The sequence below is a fragment of the Aquila chrysaetos genome, chromosome 4 (assembly GCF_900496995.4).
Source record: "Aquila chrysaetos chrysaetos chromosome 4, bAquChr1.4, whole genome shotgun sequence".
Lineage (NCBI taxonomy): Eukaryota > Metazoa > Chordata > Aves > Accipitriformes > Accipitridae > Aquila > Aquila chrysaetos.
Window position 1 is genome coordinate 51,713,887 of NC_044007.1, and position 14,205 is coordinate 51,728,091.

The window sequence follows — 14,205 nt, forward strand, 5'->3', positions numbered from 1 at the left end:
TTAAGGTCTTGAGCATTGATTTTTCTTAAGGACCAAGACATAAAAATAACACGCTATTTAAATGAAATAAAAATCCCATGTACGCTGGTTATAATGAAAGGCTTTGATTTCTTGTGGTTGCAAAAAGTTCAGCACTCCCCCTTTTCTTTAGTAACCTCTCAGTAGGACTTGAGGCACCCTTGCAGATCCAGAGGCTTAATAAAACACTCCTGACAGTCAGTAGCTGGTAATCCCCAACAATGTATTTTGCAGATGAAATTATAATATAAAAAAACACCAACTAGACAGAGCTGAACCAGCTTTTTCGGCAGTTGCCAGCTACTTTTCTGGCTATGTGGAAAAGCAGCTATGGCAGAGGTGTAGAGAAAAGCCCGTGTGGGCTTTAGATCCACTGAATGTGTTCCATACAGTTTAACCACATACACGTATATAGAGCAATGCTAATGGTGCATAAACAGTGACAGTGACTGGAGAGGCTCCCTCTACACAGCATGCCAAAGTCATTCCTTGCATGCCAGCTTCGCATGCCAGGCTGGGGTGCAGAAGCCAAGAATAAATGCAGGACTTCCAGTGTTGTTCAGTTAGCACTGTACATGTTGTATTCGTATCACTTTTTCATTTAACTAGCCACTGACACTAAAAAGCTACAATTTTATTTAGTTATGTAAGTCAGTGCCTGCAAATATGCCTCATTGACATGTCTGGAGATGTTAAGTCTTTTCTCAATCAATCACAGTCGATGGCCAGGACCAGAAGGGAGAAGCTCTCCACACTTCACACAGGCAGTATTCTGGAAAGAAGCAACACTTCCAGAAATGAAAGGGTAGTCCATTGTCCAGGTTCAATCGGTTCTTGGTCTTCTTGCCAAGGCTGCAGGCAAATACATTAATGATTGTCAGTTACTACCCTGAAATTTCTTATGCAGCCACTTTCCATTGGGATTTGGACAAAGACCAACTCAATGCTCATAATTATTTCTTACATATGGACTATTTCTTCACAGAACACTGAAGCTATTCATATGGGAAAGCATTTGTACAATTCAGCCCTCAGTTGTCCAGGAGATAAACATCCCCTCATGAAGGCTGCAGCCCAAAGTAAAAAGAACACAGTAGTACTGTCAGCACTGGAAGGGAAGTGTGGAGGGTTGGAGGCTATCAGCAGTAGTTCTGCTTTTACTATATTGAGTTCAAAGTGAGTATTTAGGACAACGTATCATAAAATGAAAGCAACATGTAGGAATGAACATGGGAAGGGAGGTAGGAGAAGCAGAACTACAGACATGGAGGGAAGGGAGATCAATGACTGGAACAAAGACCTTCCTAAAGCAATGCTGAAGAAGAACCAGAGGAAGACAGTGTCAGGAAAGCAAAGGAGAGCAAGACTTGCAAGACTTTTTCTGTATATTTTAAGAATAATACCAAATTAATACCAAAACATGTTTTAAAGCCAACAACACAGATCATTAACGCAAACGTAAGAAAAAAAATGCTGAGCCATTCAAAAGGTCTTTAATTAAAGCTTTAAGAAAACACAACACATTGACTACATCTTAAAGGACAACATATGAGCAAGAAAGGATGTATTTATGGTATTTTCCCAATTAAGGCTGGCAGCTCAGCTCAGAATGAGCTGCTTGCGGTGTGACTGAGGAAAAAATGGAGCATGCATTACCTGATACAACTTTTAGAAACTTCTATCAGACAGCTGCTACTTGATCAGCTGAAGTTGTGTTAATCTAGAGTTCACAAGTAGATTCACCTTACTGTGGTATAAGCCAAAATCAGCTACCTTCAAAGCATAGTGTTTTGTGGCATGATCCCCAATCGGCTTCCTGCACAAACTGAAATACTCAGAACCAGAGTTCTCTAATACAAAGTAACTAAAGATTCTCTGTGCTGTTAGCATCCCTGTTTTTGGGTACTGCAGGGAAAATACTGTACCTTCCCCAGACTTAAAAGCCCCTTTTCTCCCCAGTGTGAACCAAAACTGCAGAGCAGGGGTCAGTGCTGCTGCAGAGGCAGAGCTGTGCAGGGGTCCCAGAGGAAAGGCTTTGTCTCACTGCTGGGGCAGTTCTGTAGGCCTGCAGAAGCTTTACGCAGTGGTTCTTGTGCCCTAATTTGTAGAACTTCTTGGTGTTATTATAAAGGTTACAAAATTCCACAGCAGAGCTGGGTCTAATTTCAGGGTCAGCAGTAATATAAAGTCATCAATAGTCAAGCACAATGACTGCAATGACTATTTTTGGAAGTCCAGTTCAATGCAGATGAGTCTCCCACCACCTTGACAGTTTCTCCCTACAGGAGAAGGGCCTACAGGACACTTTATATTTTAGAGAATGACAGTTAAATTAGCTGTAATTTCAGACATATTTTAAGAAATTACGTCAATCTTTCGTAAGTTTAGAACAACTGTTTTTAATAACAACAGTTAGCCAAAGCTGATTAATATTCCCAACAACAAATATTGTTTGTAAAACTATGGACATAAAGGATTGCTATCAAATATAAGAATTAAACCCATAAGAAATACCTACTATATAAAAGCAACTCAGAATATTTGCCAAACTGCGAGGATTATTACAAAAAGTTGATATGCTTTAATTGGCAGATAACGTTAAAGCATAAAGTCCTCCACAGGCCATACCACCGATCTTACATTTATGGTTGAGTTTCCCTCCCTCCCTAATAAAAAGTACTAATTTGGACATTACATTCCACTGTGTGCCTTTAATTTACAACAGTAACTAATAATATCGCTACATAAAAACTATTCAACATATCAGTACACAAGACTTCACCAAGCCCGAGTCTTTCAGTGCTATATTATTGCCACAAAAGCACAGTACAAAAATGACACATAACTAAAAGCAACAATAAAATTTGTGGACTACACTTTTTGAAGTGTAACAGTTAGACATTTCTTTTTCATCATACACTATCATGCTATCCTGAACCTTCATCTTCTGAAGACAGAGTTTAGAAAAATACCTGGGGGAGTATTGCTGTAATATCTGCAGAGCATTAAGCAAGCCAAAGATGAGGGCACACCTGCTAAAATTAGGCAATCCAAAGAGTCAGGGGAAGGGCAATGAACTTCAGTCAGATATTCTGGATTCAGAAGTTTAAAATATGTTGAAAACTACATTGGGAATATCAGGACCAATTAAAGGAATAAATGAGACTTCATTTGATCCAAGTATTTTAAACAAGTCAGGAATAGCCACAGTATAAGCAGGTATGTTAACAGGATGGAGAAACTGCCTCAGGGATCAACATTATAATTATTATTCAGAAGGACTGTGATTGATTAGAAATGTAACTATAGTAGAAAAAGTCAGAACAGGAAGTAAAGCAGGGCTTTTGCTTTAAGGTTTTTGCTTTTTCTCATATTACAGAGTACAGCAAAATGAGCATTTTTCTAGCAGAAAGATTTAACATCCTGAAGGAATTTTGACTTTCAAAATCACCCATAGCCCTTGTGGAACAGAAGCAGCAGCAGGTGGGTGTTCTGTTCCAACTCCATGGTACTGAGTGCTCAAACTTCCATCATGGTGCAACTATGCAATTAAATACTGTCATCAGACCATGGCAAAAGGCTCCACTGGGACTCCGCTCTCAGTCTTAAAGATATAATGGCAGGAACGCAGTAAATTAAAAGCTTTTGACACTGCACTAAGTTCTGCTTCCTCTAATTGTGAATATTTGGTGACGAACTTACAACTCAGTCATTGCTTCCCTGCACACATATATACCTTACTCTCTGTGATGTTTTGCACATGCAGAAACATTTCCATATTTTGTTTGCAGAAAAAGGTGCCTTGTGTCAAAATAATGAACAGGACAACTATTCAGTGAGGAAAACTATATCCCTGCTATCTTTTCAGTATTACAGCCTGTGGTTCTGCAAGATATTTAGGCACACATCTAACTTTAAGAATATCTATTTTTCCTTAAAAAACAAACCCTTCATTTCAGCTCACTTGAGGGGAAATTGCACTCTGAAAATTTCTGGCTCTGTCAACTACTGAGAAAGTGTGCATGACTAACACACATTAAGCTCTTAATTTTTTGGACCCTGAAACAAAGTAAGGTGAACTGGGGTCTCAGTGTTTACCTGTTCACTTGACTGTTCATCACTTGAGTAGACTTTGTCACAGTATTTAATTTTCTTCCTCATTATTAGTATTGTGCACTACTGTATGAATTGGGGTGTGAGAATACTAGGCAAAATGTCAAAAGTGAATCTCAAGTTCAAACAAATGCTGAGATTAAGGTTTAACTGACCGAACGCAGATATGAGAGAATGTCCGTGAAGTGGAGGGGGGGAAATTCACATGAATCCTACTTAACCCTCATCCATCCACCAACTAAAATGATCCCTTCCTGATCACAAGACCTGAAGTCATTTTGACCTTTGTCTTGGATTTCCCTCGTTTCCAAGTAAGGGAGTTCAGAGTCACTTTTCCAGGTGACTTTTCCAGAGTCAAGAGAAACACACAGCCTCCCGCTGAGAAATCCTTTAATAACTACAGGAATTTTAGCACATAGCAGTTGGTCTCCAAGGAGTCCCATGAGAAGAGGGCACCGAGTTCATATCCTTCCTCTGAAGGAAGGAGGTTTCTCAGAATTTATTCAACACATAAAAGATAAAGTGTCTGTCAGTAGGTCCGCCAAAGAAGCTAACAAGTACACAGGAGGAACAGAAGTTTTGGATGGAGCAATGTGCTACACAAGTGGATGATGATGCACAAATGTTGGTCACAAATATGCTGGACTACACCGCAAGACAAATTACAGCCTGCAACCTAATCCTGCATCTTGCAGAGACCACGATGCATGCAAGCAGCTCAGAAGGTAAGGTCTGCTTTACTGGGAGCTAACTGCCTTCCCATGCCTATTCACAGCACCCTGCTCTGCATTTAGTGTCCCTACACAGTATGGCCAGCCTGAAAGACACACTTCCCTACAGTTTGCTGGGAAAGAATGACTGAGCAACTCACTTCAGAGGAGCACAAAGCATCAGGGGATGCAACACTCCTCAACTGTACAGTCTAACCGAAAGAGCAACACAACCGCTGTGTGCTAGGCTAATGTGGATGCTGTGGCCTAAAAATTCATCAGCTCCTACATAGCTCTCCCTTTTTTTGTGGTGCGGTGGAAAAAAGCAATCAATAAAACAGGTGTGTTATTAATTTAATTAACAGAAATGCAAATTCAAAAATCACAGCAGTTTAGTTTAACTACTGACATTCTCTATCTTAAGTTGTCTGGCCTTTCTGCACTACTGCTATACCAGATCCAAAAACACTGAATGAAGATATCCTCAAAAAGAGAACCATTCCAGTCATGTGAGGGACAGGAACATTAAAACCCTATGTAACAGAAGATGTAAAATAATTTGCACCCAAATCCCTGACAAAATGGCAGCTAAGTCTCACAGAGAAACATTTTTCCTTAGTTATTCCTCCTCCCCTTGCTGTCAACTACATTGAATACCTATTCAAAAAATCCTGTCCTATATAATCAGTCAATAAACAGTTACTACTGTCCAAAATATATATGCATATGTACACATATATTTTGCACCCCCCAACATATATTTATGGTCATGTATTTTCAGCTGGTGTGAACTTGCAGAGCATAACTCATTTCACTGGATCAGCGCCCAATTATAGCAGCTGAGAATACATCCCTATGATTTAAAATACAGACAGATACAGAGGCTTTACTGTTAGCTACTTGCCTATCACCTGCAGAGGAAAGACGGGTTTTCATGTTACTGTCACATTACTAATTCACATTACACTGGTTTTGCTGTCCCTTCCTTTTTAGACCATGTCATCAGTACTTTTCTATCCTGAAGATCTTGCTGGGATGATAGAGGAACCAGAAGGACCCCTGAGGCTAAAATAGACTCCAAACATTATTCTCAAAATGTGTGCATGGTAAGAGATCATGAAATCTCTCCCTCTCTCTGTGCCCATGGAAAAGTAGAATATGAAAGGAAAAGTAGAATATGAAACGGAAGGTAGAGCCCCAGTTTCAACTGAGCAGTCCCCCCCATAACCTCAGGTTAACAAGTTACAGTCTCTGTGCAAGAAAGTACAGAGTCATTAAATCTGTGTGATGCCAGTGGCAAGAACCCATATCATCAAAATTCCTGAAGGAAAATAATCACTTTAATAAAGTTAACTTGGTAAAAAAATACAGAACATAAACCAGACAAAAAAGCTGTGGTGTTGGAAGTTAAAATCATCAGTTCAAAGATCTCTCCCAATTGCAAAGCTTGTATATATATGCAAGAAATGACCAAACCTCATCCAATAGCTCATGCACTTACCTGTCCCAGATCTAAAGTGACATTGACTTCGTTGTACTTCAAGCCCATAGAAAGAGGAGGACTTTGCCACCAGCGCTCTGTGCCGTCAATTGCATTGGTTACCGGGTGAGCTTTACTGGGATCAGCAGCATTGCAATAATCACAAAACTGTCCCTGAAACACAATAAATTAAAAGGATGGTCTCAGCTGAAATCTTATGCACTGCAGAAGCATGCTGTTGTTAACTGAGATTCTGAACTAGAGTGCTGACTAAAAATGGGGTTAAGTTTTGTTTCTCTGTTTATAGAGTATAATTTTTAATGTATAAACTATTCCTCTGGCGATTAAATTACACATTTATACCCTGAAACACACTAAATTTTATGTTACAAACTAAAATTTCAGAAAACTCTTTAAAGGAAACTACAATAAGTCTTTCTTTATTAACAAATTTATTGATACTTTGGTGAAATTACCTATATTACATCTGCAGGGGCGTCTGCAGGAAATTAATGAAGCAAAGATTCTTAAAACTGGATTAAGACCAACACATAAATTGTCCTCAATTATCCTAAAAGACTGTGAAATATCCACATACGTACATAGCCTGGTATTAAAAAAAACATTAAAAATAATCTGTCTGTTACTTGCCTATAAGTTTGGTGTTACAATTTTATAATAACTGCTTTCATTTTTTCATGCCATTATAATACATTCTGAATCAGAGACTTCTGAACAATACGTACTCATGAAAAATGCAATGGATCCTTTAGAGTATTCTCTTTAAGTTTCCCTTTAAAGAATCCCCTTGTATCTTCATTTGCAGAAGTTACTGCCCAATTTCCAGTCCACAACTAAAGCCACACTCCAGAGATGCCCTGATAATCTCTCTTTGATAGTTTCCAAAACTCTCTGTACTCTCTGTACAATAATGATGAATAAACTTCAGGAAACTTAACTGTCTTTTAATCTGGCATCTTGGCTTGCCCCAAAAGTTATATTTTTATCTTCAAGAAACTGCATTTTACAGTCTACTAAGATTAGTGCTGAAGTGTTGTAACTAGTTATTAAGGGATATTTTCAGCGTCCCATTCACTTCTTACTCCTGTCACTGGGTGGAGATAATCAGTGAAAATGCTACACTGTGCCAGGCACAGATCTTTGTACAACCCCAATAGAAAAATTATATTTTCATTAAATGGCAGTACCCTCTTAGTGGTTACTTCAGTCTGACAGTTGCTTAATCCATTCAGCCTGTGAGTTCCTGACACTGTGTTGGACCCATGTTTTAAATAACATAGTATTTACACCATTCTTTTTATTTAGCTAAGCATATTTTCACCAAAAAGATGTGACAAATCTTTTGTTGTTTCCAAACCCATGTTGCCTGGCACAAAGTATATTCCTACCTTTTAAGTATTAACAGTATCCCATATAATGGCCTTTATTTTGTTTGTCGCTGCTGTTGGAGTAACCGGTGTAAAGTAACCAGAGCAATCATACTTGTCCACTTTTAATAGAGGAATAACATTAAGGCTCTCACATGCTGGGTATAGTCTTGCAAGCTTGGTGAATTTAAGATGTTTACCACTAGCAGAATTTGTTTAACATCTGCCATAGTTACTAATGGACTGGAAACTACTTCATCATTCACATGTGATACAAATACACCATCTTGTGTCTTTCAAATACAAAACATAGATGTTCACTGCATATTTCTGCATCAGTACTAATAATTTCAGGATCCGCATCTAGCAATGGTTCCGTCCTCATCCTGCTCTTCCGAAAGCACAGATTATGATGTTGCTTCCAGAAGACATGGCTACCGTTAGCTGTTCTAATTCAGCACTGCAGGTGTCAACCTGGCTGAGGGTTAACTCTTGAGAATTCAAAGAGTTGCTTAGAGACTTACTAAATCCTCACATACATAGGCTGGTTAACTATGTCTGGGGGTCATGTTATAACACGATTCTCCTCCAGCTCTGTTAGAGAAGATGACTTGGCTGATTTTCATACTAGCTACAATATGCCAGCGCACTGCTGGATTCAGATACAGTTTGCTGCAGTAGACACGACATCAGCCCATGCTAGCTACAGGCAACATTGCCAGTGTCTGCAGTGACAACAGAGAAGATCCTGTCACTATCTGCAAAATCAATACACTGAGAAATCAATTTATGCACCAACAACTGCCGTTACCACCACATCAGAGCATCTTTCCTGACAAATGCATACTTGGAGTTCTGACATATATGTGCTCAACAGTACAAGCTTCCCTAAATAGTTTCATAATGTGCACGAAACATGGTCTCTAGATCCAAATTCACATTCACAATGATCAGGCTGGAAACACACAGGCAACCGTTGCTGCTACAGCAGTTTCAGCTCTGATCTGGTAACAGACTCAAAGAAAGGCTGAATGAGCAGAAAACAATGGGCAGTATTAAATGCAAGCGTTACATTTACACGCGCCTATGTGATTTCAGTATACCAGAGCACTTGATCTGAACTCAAGATACCATCTTTTTCTTTTTGGGCACATAATTCAAAGAATTTTATTGCAACAGATGGAGTTTCAGTTATTTAAAGTACATTCCAGCAACGCTGCCAACAAGGCAGCAAAACAAAAAATGAAAGAAAATAAATTATTGGCCAGAGCAGCCTTCCCTGCTTCCCACTGGCAGTATCTCAGGCACGCCACGCTCAGCCTGTCTGCTACAGGACACGTCTCCAATCCAGGAGACTGGGGCTCGAGACTTTGATTTTGGCTGCAGTTCATCAGGCAGGCAGGTGTGCATTTGCTGGTGACCTTGTCACCCTCCTTTCCCCTGGTTCTCCTGAGGGAAGGAGAAAACTGGAACTGCATGAAGGAGTTCGCTGAAATATGCCGGTGTGGACCAGAGACACCCAGGGATGAAAATGTCTCCCCTGTAAGTTATAGAAAGTGGCAACAATGAAGGATTTGTTCACTATATTTAATACCTAGCAGTTCTGCGCCCACTGGCAGGGCAGGACAGGTATGTGGTTTAATTCACACCCACACACCACTGCGAACAGATTGGCAGACAAAACCAGGCATGCCATTTATCTACCAGTTGCTGAAATATTTTACACTGCAGTGCATCTCTTCACTCAACAGTCTTCTTATTAAGTCATTGTCCCACTTGCCAACGTGCTAAATAAGGGAAACGTACTGCTTTCCACAGCATATGTCCAGCACTGCCTTAAGAGCCTCGGTTGAGCTGCCCGTGAAGGGACTGTCCACCCCACCGATCACCTCACAGAAGAGCTTTAAATGACCTCTGAATGCTCTTTCTGGATTTGCTGGGTACTACATTAAAAGACACATCACCAAATGACAAGCTGAACGAGAGAGGCCAATGGCAGAGCAGTAGAAATGAAGCTGGGACTGCTCTTTCTCTCTTTGCCTTATTTTCAGTGCTTGGGAAAGCACAGACAACAGAGCTGTCTACTCCCTTGATCAGAATGAGGGTCACCCTCTGCACCTTCTTTCCAATTTCCTTATTCACAGAGCAACAGCTGCAATCCACCCTTGTAGAGACCCCAAAGGTGAGCGACTCAAGCGTACGGCATTGCTTTAACTTGAACTGGCCTGACACAGTGGCTATTACACCTATCACTTTATGTAAAAGCTGCATGACCTTCCCTCAGATTCTTAAGAAGCAACACGTGAATACTTATGCTGATTTTAAATCCTTCTATGTAAGCTCAGCCTCTGTAAGAGTTTAATGCACTTCTCTCCAACTTTCCACAAAAGAAGAGATTCTCTTATCTACAGTGTCTTTGAACTTGTGAGGTGGAGTGCCTCGATCATATGTACATTGTACTGTTATTGCATTTTCCATGGCTGGATTTCCCTGGCCTTTTGAAAGGCTTTTCAACCTTTCTTGAACCACAACTACTGGTAAACCGCAGAAGTATTCATGTTATGTATCTCAATGGGGCTTTGTTAAAAACAGAGAGAAATGCTGCTGTATCCATGCTTGCCCAAACACTGGAGGAGGCACAACATGCTTCCGTGTGCCAGGGCTGAGCTATCAGTAGTCCTTCTGGGAACTTGAATCAGGTATGAACAATAACGGCCCTCTAACCTAGGACCTGTAAAGCAAATATTTTAACAAGAGGAAGTCCCCCACACACTTCCTAGCCTCTTCCTATATAGAGGAAATCCTCATTTCCAGTTGGGTGTTAGCATATAAAGGGAACAATTCCAGAAGACATCAATGGCAATGCATCACACAACAGGCTTTGGTCCACTTGCTTGACATGTTTATTCTGGTGTCTGCTTTGCTGATTTTTGTTATACTGTGATTTCTGATATTCCAAGGCACGTTAGTGTGAGATTTCACTGTGGCAGTGGGCTATAGCATGTTGCTGAGAATGTGGCAGAGATGATTGGGCTTGCTATTCACCTGGTGGTTTCAGGCAATTTTAAATATGGGTGTTGTGTTCAGTGTGGAGGGATGGATGCCTAAGCTTCAGAGGTGTGTTAGAAACAGAGGACCAAGCAGTATCCTGATCATCACAACCTTTTTTTGTAATCTTAGTTTAAGCATGTAATACCTGTGGCCCAGTTTTCCTATTAGTAAAACTGTGTATTACTCAGCCTGTAAGCATCTCCAAAGCACTTTAAGCTTTTTGTGATGGAGGGCACTACACAGATGTAAGGTAAACTGAGATTTCATGGTGAGGCAGGGAGGCATGGCAGAGGGAAGTTCAGGGCAAAGCATGCTGCTGGATGCGGCTGCTTAATAAACTGTGAGGGCAGGCTGTGTGATGGTGTATGCTCCCTTCCCGCACATGACAAGGAGTACATACGCTGCACCATCTTAGCCCTCTCTGCCTCTCTTGAGCATCTGTCCCATTAAAAAACGAGGAGAAAAACACTCTTATCCATTGCAACCTCTTCTGAAACCAGATACGAAGGGTTATTTCACTATGAAAACATACAAACACCTCATACGACTTTGAAATCCTAACCCTTCTCCCAAGATGCTAAAAATTTACTTGCATTCTTTCTGTATTGCCTGGAGTCAGAAAGTGGACCTTAAAGCTTTCAAAATCCCTTTCAAATTGCCATTTCATTCTGGCTCTCTTCTCCTCCCACCAAGAGAAAACACAAACAAAATAACTTTGGAAGGTCTGAGGATTTAGGAAAGTCCCCCCTTTAACAAAGTTCTGATCAAACTGATACTGAACATCCATCGCAGTACATCACAGAGTTTGGTGCATTTGTTACTCCTTCCTTAACAGACGTGTTCATACAAGTTTCTAACAAAGGAAGAATATATTTCCATTAACCCTTTGCCAGGAGTTTTGCCACTTATTGTTGTCTTTCTCGTGACTGGCAGAAAATGTGTGTAACAATCTTATGCTATGCTAGGAGTGAACATCATCCTCCTCACTGTGCTGCATGCTTATCCTGCCTGTCAGTGTCCCAAGGAATCTCTGGCTTCCTCCCACAAGCAATTCAAGGCATAGACGAGAAGCCTCACATTTAGTGCTTGTAAAATACCACAAAGCCACCCGACTAAAACCGGACTTCTTTTCCCACCGCCTGCCCGGGAAGATGCCCGCTCTCCAGCGAGAGGTTACCAGTGCAGTACGTCCCCCATCCATTCCCCCTCCACGCCAGGCTCGCTGCCTTACTCCCAGAAGCATCCCGCTGCTCTCCGCGGACCACAAAACACCGCGTGGGTGCTCCCTAAGCCACCTCCAGCCGCCCGGCGGGAGGAGCGGCTCACGCATCCCCGGGAGCAGCCGCGGCACCGTGGGCACCGGCAGCGGCTGGGGCTGCGGGGCCGGGGGGCGGCAGCCGCTCCCCGCGGCGGCGGGGGGTCTCCGGAGGGTGCCGGGACACCGGGGGGCGGGCAGGGGCGAGGGCAGAAGCGCCGCTGCCCGCCTCCACCCCGCCCAGCGCTTCCCTGCGTGGGGTCCCGCTGGTCCACGCTCCCCTGCCCTGCCCGTGGCACTCACCCACCCAGGAGAAAACGCTCGAGAAACCGAGACCACGCACCCCAGGGTAACGCCAGCACCGCCGGGATGGGGGGACACACGCCCAAACAGGACACACACACACACACACACAGTGCGAGGGGAGGGGGGCCCCGCCCGGTTACCTGGATGGCGCGGCCCAGGGGGGCGGCAGCCGGCCCCCCCACCAGCTTGCAGTACAGCTCCGGCCGCCCGCCGCCGCCGCCCGCCGCTGCCTCCCCGCAGGTGGCCGTCGCCCAGATGCTGGCTGCCGCGGCCAGGTTGAAGTACGGCGGGTGGAGGCTGAGCCCCATCCCGCGGGAGCCGGGGGAGTCCGGCTGCGCGGAGCAGAGGGTGAGGAGCGCCCAGAGGAGCGGGGAGCCCGGCGCCGCGGCCATCCTGCGCCGGGCTCTGCCCTCGCCGCCCCCAGGGCGGCCCTATAGCTGCGGTGGGCGGGCGGGCCGGGCCGGGCCGGGCGGCGGGAGGAGGAGGCAGGGGGCTGCCCGCGCTCTCCCGGCCCGCGGTGCGCGGCCTGGGGCGGGCCGGGGCGGGGCGAGGCGAGGCGGGACGCAGCCCCGGTGCGGAGCGGGCCGCGTCCCCCAGGGTGTGCGGGGCGGGGCGGGACGGGACGGGACGGGACGGGGAAGGGAAGAAGGGTCTCGGAAGGGAAGGGTCTCCGAAGGGAAGGGTCTCCGGGCCGGTGGGGCTGCCCCAGGTGCGTGCCGTGACGCCCGGCTCGGCGGGCGTGCTGAGAGGTGGTGCCCCCGGCTCCGCCACCCCACGGCTCAGCCGGAGCTTTCTGATCCTCCACCCTCAGCAGTGTGCGGGTTAATATTTTTAACAGACCGTGAAGAAATCTCGGAGCGTCGTAAAGCCGTGACCTGTCATGTCACATACGGGCTGTAAAATTAAGGTTTCCCAGCTTTCTCCTCGCGCAGGGCTACCTCCGCACCAGGTGTGCCCTGCTTCTACCGGCGGGTCCTTGGGAAGACACCCTGCGCAGCCCTGCGGCGGGAATCGCAGCTCCTCTTGCCATTTTCGGTGCTCTGAGGCTGCTGGAAACCGTGCGGCCCAGGCCACCCCGCTGCCATGCACAGCCAGCGCTCCCCGCTCCTTGTGAAACGGGTGTTCCTGCTCGTCCAGGGCAGACAATGAACCTCCTGTCTTTTTGAAGGTACTTGGCACAGGCTTTGGATAACACAGAAGCTGGGGGGGAGGTTGGGGATGGAGAAGGAGGCCTAAGACCTATGTCATCTGCAGCACGAGTTGCACTGCTTGATGACATCGCTATCCTAAGTTTCACAGCCATTCGCATTTCCAGCCCCACATGCACTTGCACGTCCAGTGCTCAGTTCTCTTAATAAAATTTGCTGGATTCAGGCACAAAGATACGGTTAGATACACATACCTCTAATATTTCAATAGTGATTCATGTAAGCAGCAAAGTATTTCGTAGCTTTATGAGGGCTTTGCACAGCACTAGCAAGGAAGATCCCTGGTATACTGTTTCAGGAAGCACCAGCCGCAAGCTATTGATTTTGTCTGCAAGAAAATATCACCACCCTTGGTTTTGTGCAACTATGACTTTAGCACACCATAGAGACATATCTGTAGGAGACAATTTTTGTGTCCTCCATAGAAAAGTTGGCTTTCATAAATGTAGCATGCTGCCAATTTAAATATATCAGATTTGGCTATTCTATCCATAAATGCTTTCAATTTCTAGAGCAGCTTAAAAATATTCTCCTTTTCCAACTGTGACATCGTGGAAAGACAATTATCTTACTGCACATATCCATCATGTCACTTCCTACAATAGTTTGTTCTTCATAAAAACTATGAGAGGTTTGAATACAAACAAGCAACACTATCTTAAAATGTTCCATTAAA

General features: G+C 44.0%; 1 protein-coding gene across 3 annotated transcripts in view; it reads right to left on the minus strand.

The window, feature by feature from the left end:
• LAMA3 (laminin subunit alpha 3) overlaps window positions 1–12,735 on the minus strand; it is a 122,088-nt gene extending 109,353 nt beyond the window's left edge. For all 3 annotated transcript variants that reach the window (XR_005932228.1, XM_041123125.1, XM_030012312.1), the window contains exons 1-2: window positions 12,462–12,735; window positions 6,343–6,495 (exon numbers count right to left, since the gene is read on the minus strand). Coding sequence is in view for 2 of the 3 variants with exons in the window: in XM_041123125.1 (XP_040979059.1) it covers window positions 6,343–6,495; window positions 12,462–12,713 (405 nt within the window). In the remaining variant the exon portion in view is untranslated. The remainder of the gene's footprint in view (window positions 1–6,342; window positions 6,496–12,461) is intronic.
• Window positions 12,736–14,205: the final 1,470 nt, after the last annotated feature.